Source organism: Scyliorhinus torazame, chromosome 13 (genome assembly GCF_047496885.1).
Source record: "Scyliorhinus torazame isolate Kashiwa2021f chromosome 13, sScyTor2.1, whole genome shotgun sequence".
Taxonomy (NCBI): Eukaryota; Metazoa; Chordata; class Chondrichthyes; order Carcharhiniformes; family Scyliorhinidae; genus Scyliorhinus; species Scyliorhinus torazame.
Genome location: NC_092719.1, coordinates 31950921 through 31970254, shown reverse-complemented (window position 1 = coordinate 31970254; position 19334 = coordinate 31950921). Strand labels below are relative to the sequence as shown.

The 19334-nt window shown below is 49.9% G+C and overlaps 2 protein-coding genes across 3 annotated transcripts in view; one reads left to right on the top strand and one right to left on the bottom strand.

Annotated features, from left to right (window-relative positions):
• gcc1 (GRIP and coiled-coil domain containing 1) overlaps positions 1 to 7758 on the bottom strand; it is a 36382-nt gene extending 28624 nt beyond the window's left edge. The window contains exon 1 of one of the 2 annotated variants that reach the window (XM_072471265.1): positions 7598 to 7758. The gene's annotated coding sequence lies outside the window, so the exon portion shown is untranslated. The remainder of the gene's footprint in view (positions 1 to 7597) is intronic. The other variant, XM_072471266.1, reaches the window with a different exon arrangement.
• Positions 7759 to 7877: 119 nt separating this feature from the next.
• The window catches only part of LOC140387933 (ADP-ribosylation factor 5), a 51740-nt gene continuing 40283 nt past the window's right edge, over positions 7878 to 19334 (top strand). Inside the window, exon 1 of the mRNA XM_072471275.1 lies at positions 7878 to 8203. Coding sequence (XP_072327376.1) covers positions 8137 to 8203 — 67 coding nt within the window. The 5' untranslated portion in view covers positions 7878 to 8136. The remainder of the gene's footprint in view (positions 8204 to 19334) is intronic.

Genomic DNA, 19334 nt, shown 5'->3' with positions numbered 1-19334 from the left:
TCATTGAGGGAGTCTAATAAATGGAGGGGGGTGTTCCGAGGGGGAGAAGAGCATCGGGTGTCGCTATATGCGGATGACCTGTTGCTGTACGTGGCGGATCCAATGGAGGGGATGGTGGAGTTCATGCAGACTCTAAGGGAGTTTGGGGAGTTTTCGGGCTTTACGCTCAATGTAGGGAAGAGTGAGCTCTTTGTATTACAGGTGGGGGACCAAGAAAGAGGGATAGGGGACCTACCGCTGAGGAGGGCGGAGGAGAGCTTTCGGTATCTGGGGATCCAGATAGCCAGGAGTTGGGGGACCCTACATAAACTGAATCTGACGAGGTTGGTGGAGCAAATGGAGGAGGATTTCAAAAGATGGGACATGTTACCACTCTCGCTGGCGGGTAGAGTGCAGTCTGTCAAAATGGTGGTCCTTCCGAGGTTTCTGTTTGTGTTTCAGTGCCTTCCCATCGTGATCACTAAGGCCTTTTTTAAGAGAGTAGGCAGGAGTATTATGGGGTTTGTGTGGGCGAATAAGACCCCGAGAGTAAGGAACGCAGTAGGGACCGAGGAGGGTTGGCGCTGCCAAACCTGGGGAGCTACTACTGGGCAGCAAATGTGGCGATGATCCGCAAGTGGGTTATGGAGGGAGAGGGGGCGGCATGGAAGAGGATGGAGATGGCGTCCTGTAAAGGAACGAGCCTGGGGCGTTGGTGACGGCACCGCTGCCGCCCCCGCCGACAAAGTATACCACGAGCCCGGTGGTGGCGGCAACGCTAAGGATCTGGGGCCAGTGGAGACGGCACCGGGGTGCAATGGGAGCATCGGTGTGGTCCCCGATCAGGGGTAACCACCGGTTTGTCCCGGGGAAGATGGACGGGGGGTCCAGAGCTGGCATCGGGCGGGGATTGGAAGAATGGGGGACCTGTTCATCGACGGGTCGTTTGCGAGCCTAGGGGCACTGGAGGAGAAGTTCGAGTTACCCCCGGGAAATGCCTTTAGTTATATGCAGGTGAGGGCTTTTGAGGAGACAGGTGAGGGAATTCCCGTTGCTCCCGGCACAAGAAGTTCAAGATAGGGTGATCTCGGGTGTATGGGTCGGGGCGGGCAAGGTGTCGGAAATACACCAGGAGTTGAAAGAAGAGGGGGAAGCGCTGGTAGAAGAGTAAATGGGAGGAGGAGCTGGGGGAGGAGATCGAGGAAGGTCTGTGGGCTGATGCCCTAGGTAGGGTTAATTCCTCCTCCTCGTGTGCCAGGCTCAGCCTGATACAATTTAAGGTGGTCCACAGAGCGCACTTGACGGGGGCGAGGTTGAGTAGGTTCTTTGGGGTAGAGGACAGCTGTGGAAGGTGCTCAGGGAGCCCGGCGAACCATGTCCATATGTTTTGGTCATGCCCGGCACTGGAGGGGTTCTGGAGAGGAGTGGCGGGAGCAATATCTCAGGTGGCGAAAGTCCGGGTCAAGCCAAGCTGGGGGCTAGCAATATTTGGAGTAGTGGACGAACCGGGAGTGCAGGAGGCGAAAGAGGCCGGCATTCTGGCCTTTGCGTCCCTAGTAGCCCGGCGAAGGATCTTGCTAATGTGGAAGGAGGTGAAGCCCCCCAGCATGGAGGCCTGGATAAACGATATGGCTGGGTTCATAAAGTTGGAGTGGATTAAGTTCGCCTTGAGAGGATCTGCGCAGGGGTTCTACAGGCGGTGGCAACCGTTCCTAGACTATCTCGCGGAGCATTAGAGGAAGGTCGGTTAGCAGCAGCAGCAGCAACCTTGGCGGGGGGACGGGGGGGACACGGACGTCCTGGGAGGGGGGGCGGGGGGAGAACGGGGGGACTGCCTGGGAGGGTGGATGAGCAAGAGATAACATGAAGGGTTGGGGAAACTGGCACGTACGGGTGAGGGCCAGTGTACAAAGCTGTGTAAATATATCATTTTGCCATGTGTATATCTTGCTCTGCGCGATTTCTCTTTTTTTTTTGTTACGGCGGGGGGGGGTTATTGTTTGTAAGGGAGAAAAATTGTGTTAAAAAACTTTAATAAATATATATATTTTTTAAAACTTCCCCTTCTGTATATTGCTTGTTAAAATGTACCTCTTCAACCAAGTTTCCAGTCACCTATTCTAATATTGCGCAACTTAGCTTAGTGCCAGTTTTCATCTAATTATGACATGGACTGAAAATTAGTTAGCAGACAGAAAAGAGTAGAAATAAATGAGTCTTTTTCAGAGTGGCAGGAGTGGCCAGTGGAGTACTGCAAGGATCAATGCTTGGGCCCCAGCTATTCATAATATATTTCAGTGATTTGGATGTAGGGGCCAAATGTAACATTTCCAAGTTTGCTGACAAAACAAAACTTGGTAGGACTGCGACTGGTGAGGAGGATGTTAAGAGGCTTAAAGGCAATTTAGGCAAGTTCAGTGAGGGGGTCAAATATACAGCAGATAGATGCATTATAATGTTGATAAGTATGAAATGATTTACTTTAGCAAGATAAACATAATTGCAGAGTATTCAAATCAGTGTTTCGCAAACTTTCTTCACTTTTGCCAACTGGCTGACATTCGCGACTCACGCCGGCCAACCTTCGCGACACGTTCGCTTAACGTTAAGCTGAAAGGGGAGCCTGCATGGCCTTCACAATCTTACTCCAATCAGGTTCACAGGAGGAGAGGTCAATGCACATATCAGATGTAGATTTCAGCCAGTTCCTTTGTGCTGTGTTCATCTTTATGAAAATGAAAAATCCAACCTCGCACATGTACGTCATCGTGAAGGCCCTGGTTACTCGTGGGAGATGCTGCTCCAGAATGCTGACAGCCTCATGGGCCTTTGGTGTGTTTTCAATTTGATATCACACATCAGGTACAACAGCGCAGTCTTTTAATTTGGAGTCAATTGTAGGTTAATAACTGACTCTTCGGTCTCAACCTCAAAAGGAATTTTTCACCCACCACTTCTCTTTCAAAATCTGAAATTTCTCCTCTCATTTGCCAGTAGTTCCCTGCATATAACACACATGGGCTTTACATCCATATTTGCATTGGCACAATTGACAAGTCCATTCCTCAAGAAGTCATTTTTATACTGCGTTGGCCTGACTTTGTAGGCTGTTAACCAGAGGCCCTGGAGTTCTGTCCAGAGTAGGAGCTGGTTTAGCACAGGGCTAAATAGCTGGCTTTTAAAGCAGACCATGTCAGGCCAGCAGCGCGGGTTCAATTCCCGTACCAGCCTCCCCGAACAGGCGCCGGAATGTGGAGACGAGGGGCTTTTCACAGTAACTTCATTGAAGCCTACTTGTGACAATAAGCGATTTTCATTTCATTATTTTTTCCATTTCAGAGTTTTAAAAAATATTTATATTTTATTAAAGTTTTTCGATCAACCAGGAATTTTCCATTTTTACAACTTTGTAACAATATATACATTGATCGTTTTTAAAATAATATATTAACTAACGGCAAGTGCCAACACAAATAAGAAACAAAAAGAAATAGTAACATTGAGAAGATAAATATGAACAGCAAATATGTAACAACACACAAAAAAACCCCGAAGACCCGAATGCACCCCCCCCCCCCCCCCCGGGTTGCTGCTGTTATCTTTCCTATTTTCCCTTATCGCTCTGCGAGATAGTCGAGGAACGGTTGCCACCGCCTGGTGAACCCTTGAGCCGACCTCTTAGTGCGTACTTTATCCGCTCCAATTTTATAAACCCTGCCATGTCATTTATCCAGGCCTCCACGCCCGGGGATTTAGCTTCTTTCCACATAAGTAGAATCCTTCGCCGGGCTACTAGGGACGCAAAGGCCAAAACATCGGCCTCTCTCGCCTCCTGCACTCCCGGCTCATCTGCAACCCCAAATATAGCCAACCCCCAGCCTGGTTCGACCCGGACCCCCACCACCTTTGAAATCACTTTTGCCACACCCACCCAGAACCCGTGCAATACCGGACATGACCAAAACATGTGGGTGTGGTTCGCAGGGCTTCCCGCGCACCTCCTGCACCTATCCGCCACCCCAAAAAACCTGTTCAATCTTGCTCCCGTCATATGCGCCCTGTATAGTACCTTGAATTGGATCAGGCTGAGCCTGGCACACGAGGACGAGGAATTTACCCTACTTAGGGCATCTGCCCACAGCCCCTCCTCAATCTCTTCCCCCAGCTCCTCCTCCCATTTTCCCTTCAGTTCCTCTATCATCGTCTCCCCCTCGTCTCTCATTTCCCTGTATATATCGGACACCTTACCGTCTCCCACCCATGCCCCCAAAATCACTCTGTCCTGGATCCCTTGCGCCGGGAGCTGCGGAAATTCCCTCACCTGTTGCCTCACAAATGCCCTCACTTGCATATAACGAAATGCATTCCCAGGTGGCAACCCGTATTTTTCTGTCAGTGCTCCCAGACTCGCGAACGTCCCGTCCAAGAACAAGTCCTTCAGTTTCGCAATTCCTGCTCGCTGCCAACGTTGAAATCCCCCGTCTATCCTTCCCGGGACGAACCTGTGGTTGTTCCTTATCGGGGACCACACTGAGGCCCCCGTCACTCCCCTATCTCGTCTCCACTGCCCCCAAATCTTCAGAGTCGCCACCACCACTGGGTTTGTGGTGTACCTTTTCGGGGAGAACGGCAGCGGCACCGTCGCCAGTGCTTTTAAGCTAGTTCCCCTATAGGACGCCATCTCCAGCCTTTTCCACGCAGCTCCTTCTTCTTCCCTCATCCACTTACATATCATAGACACGTTAGCGGCCCAATAATAATCACTCAGACTCGGCAGTGCCAATCCCCCTCTATCTCTACTGCGCTGCAGGAACCCCCTTCTTTACCCTTGGGGTCTTTCCGGCCCACACAAAGCTCATGATGCTCCTGTACACCTTCTTAAAAAAGGTCTTTGTAATCAGTATGGGGAGGCACTGGAACACAAAAAGAAACCTCGGGAGGACCACCATTTTAACCGCCTGCACCCTGCCCACCAATGACAGGGGCACCATATCCCACCTCTTAAAGTCCTCCTCCATCTGCACTACCAGTCGTGTCAAGTTAAGCTTATGTAAGGTTCCCCAGTCCCTGGCCACCTGGATCCCTAAATACCGGAAATCTCTTGTTACCCTCCTCAGCGGCAGCTCGTCTATTCCCCTGCCCTGTTCCCCGGGGTGCATCACAAACAGTTCACTCTTCCCCATATTCAGTTTGTATCCCGAAAACTCTCCAAACTCCCTGAGTGTCTGCATTATCTCAGGCATCCCCTCCACTGGGTCCGCGACATATAACAGTAGACCATCCGTGTATAATGGCACCCGATGTTCTTCTCCTCCTCTAAGTACCCCTCTCCACTTCCTAGAGCCCCTCAGCGCTATGGCCAATGGCTCAATTGCCAACGCAAACAGTAACGGGGACAGGGTGTGTCCTGTCTTGTGCCCCTATATAGTCGGAAGTAGTCGGATCGTTGCCTGTTCGTAATCACACTTGCCATCGGGGCCCCGTACAGGAGCCAAACCCATCTAACGAACCCCTCTCCAAATCCAAATCTCTTCAGTACCTCCCACAGGTAGTCCCATTCCACTCTATCAAATGCCTTCTCTGCATCCATAGCCACCACTATCTCCGCCTCCCCCTCCGGTGGGGGCATCATCATCACCCCTAACAACCTCCGTATATTAGTATTCAATTGCCTCCCTTTAACAAATCCTGTTTGGTCACCATGCACCACCCCAGGGACACAGTCCTCTATCCTTGTCGCCATCACTTTGGCCAATAACTTGGCATCTACGTTCAGGAGGGAGATAGGCCTGTATGACCCGCACTGCAGCGGGTCTTTGTCTCTTTTCAGGATCAGCGATATCGTCGCCTCCGACATCGTCGGGGGTAGTGTCCCCCTTTCCTTACTTAGCCTCATTGAAGGTTCTCGTCAGGAGTGGGGCCAGCAGGTCCACATATTTCCTATAGAATTCCACCGGGAACCCATCTGGTCTTCCATTTCAGAGTTAACACCAGCACTGCATTGTGTCTTCCCTGGACTCTCCCAAGCAGCTCTCTCCAGCAGATTCTGTTATGAGATCTTGTCCAGTAGGTACACTTGCTACTTGAGTCTCTCGCCGTCTCTTACTTTTAAGAAAATGATCCATTTTCACAGTCCTCTTGCCAGCAGCTGGAAAATGGAAGCACCTCTGCTATGTGATTTGGCGGCAAAAGCAAGTATATGGAAGGCTCTTGACATCAAGTGTACATGCAGGATGCATTATCTGCTCTCTGCTGCCGCTTCTGGTCGGAAGACTGCACACAGCCTCATTTCTTTTCATTTTAAAGGTGGCAGTGGTCGCCATTCTCAATGTAAAAGCCAGTAGCGACCATTGGGAGCTTCTCCTGCAATCAAGACCATGGCGGGAATGGTGCAACAGATCGCTTTACGACCCTCCTGATACCCAAATTTTCTACCACAGGAGTTTGTGGAGGTCAACTCACTGAATATACCCAAGAAGGAAATAGATCAATTTATTGACTCAAAAGGCATCATGGCATATGGGGAGAGAGCGGGAGCATGGCCTCAAGCTAGAGGATCAGCTGTGACGGTATTGAATGGCGGAGCAGGCTCGAAGGCCGAATGACCTACTCCTGCTCCGATTTTCTATATTTCTATGTCACTGTGCTCTTGTGAGGTGCCCTGGGGCTGTTTATTACATCTGGCATGGCTTTTTGGGGAGTATTCTCACCTCCCAATCAGGTGGTTGTGAGTTCAAAGTCCAACTCTGGACACTTGAGCACAAATATGTAGGTTAACATTCCAGTGTAATGCACTGTCAGAGGTGCAGGGCCAAGAGGTGCTGCTCTGTGGGGCAGCAATATGGAATGAGTGCTGCCAGACTTTGGGTGCTGTCTTCCAGATGAGCTGTTAAACGGAGGCCCTGGTTGGATATAAAAGATCCCAGTACACTATTCAGAAGAGGAACAGAGATGTTCTGGAGGTGCCCTGACCAACATCTATCTCTCAATCAACCCCAGTAAGTAACCATATTGTCTGATCATCACTGCTGTTAGTGGTCCCTTGATGTGTGCACATTGGCTGCCGTGTTTCCTATAGTACAACAACGGCGAAACCTGAGAAGTACTTTATTAGTCGTAAGGCCAAAATAAGGTGCTTTGGGCGTTCTGATGTTGTAAAAGACATAATGTAAATAAATACAAGTTCTTCATAAGAGTTGGTCACAAATTTGGCCTTTCATGAACTCAGGATGCCTTACAATAGTTTTGTAGCCAGTGGAACCCTTTTCGAAATGTAATCACTGTTTTCGGGATCCCCCAAACCACAACGTGATGACGGCCAGATTACCTGCTTTAGTGATGCTGGTGGAGGATGAGTTTAACAATAATGACCAGAAATGGGACGAGGGTACCTTGCTTTAGTTCGAAACTGTCACAAGATCTTTTACAGCCGTCTGAGACAGCGTCTCCGTTAAACGAGAAGCCTCCCCCCCCGGGGACAGGACAGGGCAGCGTCCCCGCAGCACCGGCCAGCTCCGGGGGACTCAGGACCCACCGGCCCGCCCGAGGCCGTGTTTGGTCAACTGACCGGACTCCCATTTCCCCTCTCGCCCACAAAGCAAACAGGCCCGATCCTCACCGAGATCCGCCTCCTCTCCGGGCTGACTGTCGCCTTCAGGCCGAGGCCGAGGCCGGGACGCCGAGGCCAGAAAACCTTAGCTGACGTCGCCAATGGAACAGGAAAGACGCCATCTTGAGAAGGTGACAGGCCTTGGGGTCAAAGGTCACCGCAATGACGTCACTGGGCCAGCCGCTTCGAAACCGAGCCGCCAATTGGTTAGACCGTCCGGAAGTGGTGCGGACTCATCACGTTGACCCGCACGTGCGACGTCATTTCTTACTCGTTGGCCGGAAACTGTCATTCGAAACGTCATCGCCAGGCCAGTTCCCGGTGCCACTCCCGCCCGAAGCCAAGACTCAGCCCGGCCCCGAACCGCCAGACCCCGAGAACTCAGCCCGAGCCGCCCGGCCCCAGGACTCAGCCCGAGCCACCCGGCCCCAGGACTCAGCCCGAGCCGCCCGGCCCCGAACCCCGGAGCCGCCAGGCCTCAGGCCGAACCTTCAGAAGCCGATCCCGGGCCTATTCGAGCCGCCAGGCCCCGCTCCGATCCCGGCACCATGGGGTCGGCTTTATCGCAGGTCCTATCCAAAATCTTCGGGAAGAAGCAGATGCGGATCTTGATGGGTAAGTGCAATATAACCGCAGCCCAAGAGAATGAGTCCGGGGCAGCATGAAGTTCTCCCCTCTTGGGCCTGGATTGTATAAATCCTGCTGAGGTTGTGTTTAGTGGATGATCGAGAATGGCCCAGGGTTGTCTGTAGGAAGGATCCTGGATCAGAGTCTAAAGCATAAATAGACACTATTGTCTATTTTAGTGATTCAAGTACATTTTAAGAAAAAAACCTGAATGATAACATGACCTCTCTCTCCAGGTGCTCATCTACTTGTGATGTTACTTTCTCCTTTAGAATAATAAAGTGATAAACAGAAGGCCAGTTGACCTGTTATGCCTGTGTTGGCTTATTGAAAGTATCTTTCAATTTGTTCTCCATACAAGGATTTAACCCATTTATTTTTGACTATTACTTCCACTGCCCTTTCAGATAGTTTACTCCAGTGCATCACTATGTAAAAATAATAAAGTCAAGTTGCCTCTGATTCTTTTGCCAATTACCTTGAATCTGTCTTTTCTGATTACCAGCTCTTCAGTCATTTGAACAATTTCCCTTTATTATTTCTTTATCAAAATCATTTGACACTTTAATATTTCTGCTAAATTATGCAATTCTCCCTCTCAAGAGAACAGCCCCAGCTTCTGCAGTAACATTTCATGTGAAGCCTTTTTTTTTCTTATAAATTTAGAGTATCAAATTGATTTTCCAATTAAGGGGCAATTTAGCATGGCCAATCCACCTATCTTGCACATCTTTTGCAAACACGAGGAGAATGTGCAAACTCCACACGGACAGTGACCCAGAGCCGGGATCGAACCTGGGACCTCAGCGCCGTGAGGCAACCGTGTTAACCACTTGCGCCACCGTGCTGCCCTAAAGCCTCTTATTCTTGTACCATTCTAGTAAATCCCTTCTCTACCCTCATGAATCCTTCACATCCTTCCTAGTGACTGGTTCTCAGAATTGGACACACTGCTCCAACTGTGTCCAACCAGTGTTTTACAAAATTCGTGTGTAGTTTCCTTTTTTTTTGCACTGTCTCAATCGATGAATTCAAGGATTCTTTATGCCTTTCTTTTTAAAAAAAATATTTTTATTCTCCTTTCTCACATTTCCTCAATTTTACACCCACCAACAATCAATGGTAACGAATACAATGTCAATCCCCTTAACAACAACAATCCTATTCTCCCACCAACCCCCAAACAACAACCCACATGTCAACACAAACATCGAATTAAAAAAAAGGAATCCGGAATCACCTATAGTCACCATCAACATACACAGCCTCCTCCCCATGTTCGATGTCATCCAGTTCTTGAAAGTGCATAATGAATAACGCCCATGAATTGTAGAACCCCTCTGTCCTTCCCCTGAGTTCAAACTTAAGAATTCCAGCAGGTCCACCCGCCATGCCAGGGCACCGGGTGGAGAGATTGACCTCCACCCCAAAAGGATCCGCCTTTGGGCGATCAACGAGGCGAAGGCTATAACATCTGCCTCTGCACCCGCTTCCAACCCTGGCTGATCCGAAACCCCGAATATGGCCTCGCGAGGGCCTGGGTCAAGTTCCATGTGCACCACCTTGGAGGTTTACCCTAAAAACTTCCTTCCAGAAATCCTCCAGCTTTGGACAGGACCGAAACATATGAACATAGTTTGCCCACCCCCCCTTAGTGCCCTAACTCCCTTCTCCTATCTCTGGAAATTCCCATCTCACTTCCCTGGCTCACATCTGTGATTCCCCCAATTCGGCATTTCCCTTGACGCTGCCCCCAACCTGAAGTGCTGGTGAAAATGCCTCCAAATTCTCAACGAAGCTATTGGGCTTTCTTGGGCAGCACGGTAGCATTGTGGATAGCACAATTGCTTCACAGCTCCGGGGTCCCAAGTTCGATTCCGGCTTGGGTCACTGTCTGCGGAGTCTGCACATCCTCCCCGTGTGTGCGTGGGTTTCCTCCGGGTGCTCCGGTTTCCTCCCACAGTCCAAAGATGTGCAGGTTAGGTGGATTGGCCATGATAAATTGCCCTTAGTGTCCCAAATTGCCTTTAGTGTTGGGTGGGGTTACTGGGTTATGGGGATAGGGTGGAGGTGTTGATCTTGGGTAGGGTGCTCTTTCCAAGAGCCGGTGCAGACTCGATGGGCTGAATGGCCTTCTGCACTGTAAATTCTATGGAATGTGTATATCTATTACTACCGGACTCCCTGAGTATTTCCCCGGGGCCATCGGGAGCGATGCTATTGCTAGTGTTTCAGCCCGGACATAGGACATCCCTGCCTAGTCCCACGGTAGAGAGAAAAATATCCCGAGCTGACGTTATTTGTGCGGACACTCACCCTCGGCTCCTTATACAGTAGCTTTACCCGGTCCACAAATAGTGGCCCAATCCCAAACCTCTCCAGAACTGCCATCAAGTACTCCCATTTGACCCGGTCAAACGCTTTCTCGGCGTCCAAAGCCACAAGCACCTCTCTTTCCCTCCCCTGCGTCGGTGCCATAACCACGTTCTATACCCTCCTAGACCTACCTGCCGCTCACAAATCCTGTCTGATCCTCACCTTCGGGAGGCATTCCTCCTGCCCACCTGCCAGTACCTTCACCAATATCTTTGCGTCCATGTTTAAATGTGATATGGGCCTATACGACTCACACGCTGTTGGATCCTTATCTTTCTTAAGCAACAGGGAAATCGATGGCTGTTCCAAGGTTTGTGGTAACACCCCCTTCCCTATCGCCGCTTCAAACATCCCCACCGTAAGCGGTGCCAGCTTATCCTTGAATTTTTTATAATATTCCACCGGAAACCCATCTGGCCTGCCACCTTCCCTGACTGCATTCTCCCAATCGCATCTTTTATCTCCTGCTCTACTATCGCCCATTCCAATGTAGCCCTGTCCCCCTCCCCCGAACCTCGGGTACTCCAGCCTATCTGGAAATTCCTGCCTCTCTCGGTCTTCCCCAGGTGACTCCGCCCTATACAACCTCTCATAAAATTCCTTGAAGACGTTATTAATCTGATCCGGAGCTGCCACCAAATTCCCTGCCCTGAGCAATTTCCCTTGCCGCCGCCTCCCTCCGAAGCTGACCCGCTAACATACTTTTCTCTCCATGTTCGTAAACTGCCCCCCCTTGCTCGCTTCAATTGGCGCACCGCCTTCCTGGCAGATAGTCGGTCAAAGCTCACCTGTAGTTCCTTCCTCTTTTCCAACTTCGGTGGGTCCCCATCTTCTGCATAACTCCTATCTACCTCCAACATCGCTTCTATTATCCTCTGACGCTCCAACCTCCTCTTTGTCCACCCCAGCCTTAAATGAGATCACCTCACCCCTTACCACCGCCTTTAGAGCCTCCCAGATAACTGCTTTAGACACCTCCCCAGTGCAGTTAAAACCTATATATTCCTCAATTACTTTTTCAATTTTGTCATAGAAACCTCCATGCCCCAACAGTCCCACATCTAATTTCCACCCTGGCCTCTGTATTACCCCCTTCTCCACCCAATGCGGAGCATGATCTGATATTGCAATTGCCGAATCTCCCATGGGTTTGTGTGAGTCCAAGTCGGGGTTGGCCCCACACACCTTCTTCACGAATCCTACATCATTCCAATTGGGAACATACACACTTACCAGCGCCACTAACCTCTCCTCCAGCACCCCTGTCATAATCACATACCTACCCCCCTGATCTGCAACCACCTTCTCCATCTGGAACCGTACCCGTTTGCTGACTATTACCTCTCGCCTTCGTGCCCTTCCGTCAAATCTAGAATGAAACACCTGACTAACTCACCTCTTTTTAAGTCTCACCTGGTCCTTCACCCTCAAGTGAGTTTCTGCAGCATTGCTACATCGGCCTTCAAGCTTTTAAGATGCGCAAGCACCCTTGACCTCTTGACTTGACCTCCCAACTCCCTCCCGTTCCACGTGACTATCCCAACTGGGGGTCTCTCACCCCCCCCACCCTTATCCACCATCATCATACCACTGGGACGTGCCCCAGGAGCCTGACCCGCCCCTATCCATTATTAACATCGAGCCCCCCTCCCAGAATACCCCCCCCCCGTACTTCCTCTCGAAAAAATTTCAACCAGTATCGATTTCTCCCCCCCCCCCCTCTCACACCTCGTAGGCCCATCAAAACCTGCTCACAAGGCTCCAATGTCGGCAGCCCCACCCCCACCTCACCTCCGTGCATTAGCCGACTTTAGTTAGCTAGTGCGCCCACCCCCCCAGGCATTTGGTCCCCTCATCTCCCAGCCAGTCCCAGAAAAAAAAAATCCCACCCACACAACTCAATAAAATAACGTATAACTGTCGCAACAAAGAATGCCAATCGAACCAAACAAAAAAAACCTGAAACTCTATAACAATGTGAAGTCAAGTAAGTTACAATACATAAGAACTAGGAGCAGGAGTAGGCCACCTGGCCCCTCGAGCCTGCTCCACCATTCAATGAGATCAGGTCAATGAACAGAAAGTTATAACATTTATACATTTTCCAGCTCCCCAATCACAGTCCACGATCTTTCTTCCAGCTCCACTCCTCACTTCTGTCCCAAACCTTCTGCCTACACGAATGCCTCAGCCACCTCACAATAAAAATCTTTGGTGTTGTACGTAACCCTCTGCTTCGCAGGATACACCACACCAAATCGCACCCCATTGTTGTACAGTGCCGTCTTTACTCGGCCGAACGCCGCTCGCTTTGCCAACTCCACCGTCAAATCCTGGTATATCTGAGCACCAGCAACACTGCACCTCCCACTTCTGCTTCGCCCAACTTAACATCCTCTCCTTCATGTGATATCTATGGATAATTACTGCTCTTGGTGGCTCATTTAATTTTGGCTTCGACTTTAGCGACTGATGAGCTCGGACCAGTTCATACTGGAAGGACTCCTCCCCCTCCCCCGTCAACTCCGCCAGCATTTCGGCAAAGTAGCCTCGAGCCCTCCACCCCCTCGGGCAAGCCCACAATCCTGAAATTGTGCCACCTCGGGCGGTTCTCCAAATCTTCGAGCTTTGCTTGATGCCCTTGGTTAGCCTCCACCACCCTCTGCAGTTCGTCCCCCATCGAGGTGAGCTGGTCACGGTGCTGTAACATGGCCTCCTCCACTTCCTTTATCTTCTCGCCCTGCCCTCTCACCTCGGCCGATGTCTTTGCCGGGGCAATTGCCGCCTCCTCCAACGATTTCAGTGCGACTGCCATCTCCTTCCTCAACGCCACCATGTGACTCACAAATTGCTTTTCCAGCTCCACAGCCATCACCTCAGTCATCATTTCCACCGGAGGCAGTGCGGCCCCACCATGCGGTCCTGGCCTCCGCCATCTTGCCAGCCTTTTTGCTGGCCCTCTCACTCGATGGCAAGCCCTCGTTTCCTCCCTCCTTCACAACTGCTTTTTGCAGTCCTTTTGGCATCCTTTCGCGACTTTTTAATCTCCCTTTCTTCAATCCTCCAAAAATTGCATCGAAGATAGGAGTAGGTGGAGGCCTTTTGTCCGTTTGAGCCTGCTCCACCATTCATCACAATCATGGCTGATCATCCAACTCAATTGCCTAATCCTGCTTTCTCCCCATAGCCTTTGATCCCATTCTCCCCAAGTCCTATATCCAGCCGCCTCTTGAATATATTCAAAGATTTAGCATCAACTACTTCCTGTGGTAATGAATTCCACAGGCTCCCCACTCTTTGGGTGAAGAAATGTCTCCTTATCCCAATCCAAAATGGTTTACCCTGAATCCTCAGACTGTGACCCTTGGTTCTGGACACACCCATCATTGGTAACATCTTCCCTGCATCTACCCTGTCTAATCCTGTTAGAATTTTATAAATCTCTGAGATTCCCCCCGCATTCTTCTGAACTCCAGCAAGAACAATCCCAACCTAGTCAATCTCTCCTCATATGACAGTCCCGCCATCCCTGGAATCAGTCTGGTAAACCTTCGCTGCACTCCCTCAAGAGCAAGAACATCCTTCCTCAGAGGAGACCAAAACTGCACACAATACTCCAGGTGTGGCCTCACCAAGGCACTGTCAATTGCAGCAACACATCCCTGCTTCTATACTCAAAACCTCTTGCCATGAAGACCAACATATCATTAGCCTTCTTTACCGCCTGCTGCACCTGCATGCTTACCTTCAGCGAATGGTGCATAAGGACACCCAGGTCCCTCGGCACACTCCCCTCTCCCAATTTACAACCATTCAGGTAGTAATCTGCCTTCCTGTTTTTACTTCCAAAGTGAATAACCTCACACTTATCCAAATTGTACTGCATCTGCCATTGATTTGCCCACTCGCCCAACCTGTCCAGATTTTGCTCTAGGATCCCTGCATCCTCGTCACAATTCACCCTCCCACCTAATTTGGTATCATCTGCAAACTTTGAGATGTGACATTTTGTTCCCTCATCCAAATCATTAATATATATTGTGAATAGCTGGGGTCCCAGCACCGATCCCTATGGTACCCCACTAGGGTCATTGCCTGCCAATTTGAAAAGGACCCATTAATCCCTACTCTTTGTTTCCTCTCTGCCAACCAGTATACTATCCACCTCAATACATTTCCCCCAATCCCATGCGTTTTAATTTTGCGCAATAATCTCTTATGCGGGACTTTGTCAAACGCCTTCTGAAAGTCCAAATATACCGCATCGATTGTACTGGTTACCTCTTCAAAGAATTCCAACAGATTTGTCAAGCATGATTTTCCCTTCAAAAATCCATGCTGACTCTGACTGATCCTGCCACTGCTTTCTAAATGTTCCGCTATAAAGTCCTTGATAATGGATTCAAGCATTTTTCCCACTACCGATGTTAGGCTTACTGGTCTGTAATTCCCTGCTTTCTCTCTACCTCCCTTTTTGAATATCGGAGTGACGTGAGCTGCCCTCCAATCTGCAGGGACAGTTCCAGAGTCTATAGAATCGCGGAAGATGACCACCAATGCATCCACTATTTCCCGAGCCACCTCCTTAAGCACTCTGGGATGCAGATTTTCAGGCCCTGAGATTTATCCGCCTTCAATCCCATCAGTTTTCCCAGCACCATTTCTCTACTAATGTTGATCTCCCTCAGTTCTTCCCTCTCACTACATCTTTCATTTTCCAACATTTCTGGGATCTGATTTGTGTCCTCATTTGTGAAGACAGAACCAAAGTATGTATTCAGTTGCTCAGCCATTTCTTTGTCCCTTATTATGCAATCCCATGTTTCTGTCTGTAGGGGGCTGACATTTCTCTTAACCAATCTCTTTCTCTTCACATCTGTAGAAACTTCGTGCCAGTCTTTATGGTCCCTGCCAGCTTCCTTTCGTACTGTACTTTCTCCTTCTTAATCAATCCCTTCATCCTTCTTTGCTGAATTCTAAACTGCTCCCAATCATAGATCATAGAATTTACAGTGCAGAAGGAGACCATTCGGCCCATCGAGTCTGCACCGGCTCTTGGAAAGAGCACCCTACCCAAGATCAACACCTCCACCCTATCCCCATAACCCAATAACCCCACCCAACACTAAAGGCAATTTTGGACACTAAGGGCAATTTATCATGGCCAATCCACCTAACCTGCACATCTTTGGACCGTGGGAGGAAACCAGAGCACCCGGAGGAAACCCACGCATACACGGGGAGGATGTGCAGACTCTGCACAGACAGTGACCCAAGCCCGAATCGAACCTGGGACCCTGGAGCTGTAAAGCAATTGTGCTATCCACAATGCTACCGTGGTGCCCTAATCCTCCAACCTATTATTTTTCTTGGTCAATCTGTATACTTCTTCCGTGGATCGGCTACTATTTCTAATTTCCTTTGTAAGCCATGGATTGGCTCTCTTACCCCCTTTGCTTTTGTGCCAGACAGGAATGAACAGTTGCTATAGTTCCTCCATGCGTTCCTTGAATGTTTGTCATTGTCTATCCACTGTCATCCCTTTAAGTAACTCTCCCCAATCTATCAAGGCTAACTCACGCCTCATATCCTCATAGTTCCCTTTATCAAGATTCAGCACCCTAGTCTCCGAGTCAACTACTTCACTCTCCACCTTGATAAAAAATTCCATCATGTTATGGTCGCTCATCCCAAGGGGTCTCGTAGAGCCAGATTGGCAATGATTCCCTTCTCATTACCCAGCCTAAGATGGCCTGCTCTCTAGTTGGTTCCTCCACATATTGGTCAAGAAAACCATCCCGTATACACTCCAGGAATTCCTCCTCTACGGCATTGTGGCTAATTTGATTTGCCCAATCTATGTGAAGATTAAAATCACGCATGATCATCGATATTCCCTTGTTACATGCATCTCTAATTTCTTGTTTAATGCCATTCCCAACCTCACCACTGCGGTTTGGGGTCTATATATGACGCCCACTAATGTTTTTTGTCCCTTGGTATTTTTAACTCTACCCATAGAGATTCCACATTTTCAGAGCCAATATCCTTTCTCACTACTGTGTTAATTTCCTCTTTAACCAGCAGTGTCACACCACCACCTTTTTCTTTTATGCCTGTCTTTCCTAAATACTGAAAACCCTGGGACATTCCGTTTCCATCCCTGTTCACCCTGCAGCCATGTCTCCGCAATCCCAATTATATCATACCCATTTATATCGATCTGCGCGATTAGTTCATCCACTTTAATGCAAATGCTCCGTGCATTAAGCCTTTAGGTTTGTCTTTTTCACAATGTTTGTCTTGCTCCCAATATTTTTCTCTACTGCCCTGTTTGAATTTTGCCCTTGGTTTCTCCACCTATCACTTTTCTTATTCACATTTCTACCTTCTGCTTTTGTCCTTGCTCACTCTTTCTCTGACTCCTTGCATAGGTTCCCATCCCCCTGGCATGCCCCCTCTCCGGGGGCATCATGATCACATTTAGCAGCCTTCTTAGATTGGCCACAGCTGCCTGCCATTGACGAACCCGGTTTGGTCTTCCATAATAACGTCTGGCACACAGTCCTCAATCCTAGAAGCCAAAAGCTTGGCCAGTAATTTTGCATCTACATTGAGCAGAGCGATCGGCCTATAGGAACCACATGCTTCCGGGTCTTTGTCCCGTTTCAGTATCAGGGAGATGGTGGCTTGTGACATCGTCAGGGGTAATAACCCTCTGTCTCTTGCCTCATTAAAACCCTAACCAGCACCGGCCCCACTATCTCAGAAAACGTTTTATAAAACTCCACCGGATACCCATCCGGCCCCGGGGCTTTACCCGATTGCATGGCCCTCAAGCCTTCCAATATTTCTTCGGCCCCAATCGGGGCCCCCAGCCGGTCTACCAACCCCCTACCCATTTTTGGGAAGGTCAGTGCGTCCAAGAAGAGCCTCATCCCCTCTGGCCCCGCGGGGGGTTCCGAGGTGTAAAGCTTACTATAAAAGTTCCTAAACACCTTATTCAGCCCTGCCGGATCCCCTACCAAGCCCCCCCCCCCCCCCCCCCCCCCCCCCCCCCCCCTGTCGACTACCTTCCCCATTTTCCTGGCCACCTCCCTCTTCCTCAGTTGCTGTGCAAGCATTCTACTAGCTTTCTCCCCGTGCTCATAAATCGCGCCACTCGCCTTCCTAAGCTGCTCCACAGCCTTACCTGTGGACAACACGCCAAACGTCTGTAGCCTCCGTCATTCCCTTAATAGCTCTACCCTTGGGGTCTCCGCATACCTCCTGTCTGTCTGTAAGATCTCCTTTACCAGCCGGTCCATTTCTACCATGTCCGTCTTGTCCCTATGTGCTCGAATCGAAATCAGCTCCCCTCTCACCACTGCCTTCAGCACCTCCCAGAGCACCACAGCTGAGGCTTCTCCTGTGTCATTGACCTGCAGGTAGTTTTGCATACATTTCCTCACCCTCTCACACACCGCCTCGTCCGCCAACAGCCCAACCTTTAACCTCCATTGTGGGCGCTGAAAGCTTTCCTTGCAGACCTGCAGATCAACCCAATGTGGAGCATGATCCGAAATAGCGATCGCCTAATATTCTACGTCTGTCACCCCTGCCAGCAAATCCCTGCTCATGATGAAAAAATCCAGGAAAACATCTTATGAACATGTGAATAGAACGAAAACTCCTTCCCCGTCGGCCCACTAATCCTCCATGGGTCAACCCCCCCCATCTGCTCCATGAATCCCCTCAGTTCCTTTGCCATTGACTGCACCGTACCCGTTTTTGAACATGACCGGTCCAGGCAGGGGTCAAGGACTGTATTAAAATCACCTCCCATAATCAGCTTCTGCGAGTCCAGGCCAGGTATCTTCCCCAGCAGTCTCTTAATAAAATCCACATCATCCCAATTTGGGGTATATACATTGACCAAAACTACCCTCATCCCCTCAAGCTTGCCACTCACCATGACAAATCTACCTCCCCATCCGAAATTGTGCTACCCACCTCAAATTGCATCCGTTTGTTAACCAAAATCGCGACCCCTCTGGTCTTAGCATCCAGCCTCGAGTGGAAGACCTGGCTAATCTAGCCCTTCCTTAACCTGCTACTTTGAGATGAGTCTCCTGTAGCATAATTACATCCACCTTCAGCGCCTTCAGATGCGCGAACACACGTGCCCTCTTTACTGGCCCGTTTAACCCTCTAACGTTTCAGGTGATCAGTCTGGTTGGGGGGCACCATGCCAATCAGCCATCTCCTTTCTTGGGCCAGCCCCTGTGCCGCACCTCCCCTGGCCTGCCTCCAGGCAGTCCCCACCTCCGACCTCCTCCACGTTAGTAAACCCAAGTCCCTCCCTTGTCAGCAGATCAACTACCCCCCCCCCCCCCCCCAAGCAACAACACCCTGTAACCTAACCCCAGCCCTAAACTAGCTATATGCACACCCCCCACCTGGCTTCCGTAGACCAGCTAGCCTGGTGGCTCTCGACTCTGGCGCCAACAAGTCTCCCACCTATTGTTCCCTTTGTCCCATTCTCCGCCCCCCCCCCCCCCCCCCCAATCGACACCACTTCCCTAAACCAGCCATCCTCGAGCGATTGCTCTGAAAAAGAAAACAAGAAACAAAGAAAACCCTGACAATAGTGCAATTCAAGTAATACAAAGTTAATAATAGGCACTTCCAACCACCCCCATCAGAACACAAAAAAGTCCCCAGAACCAAATACCTTAATGTCCCTCTTCTCCAGCAAAAACTC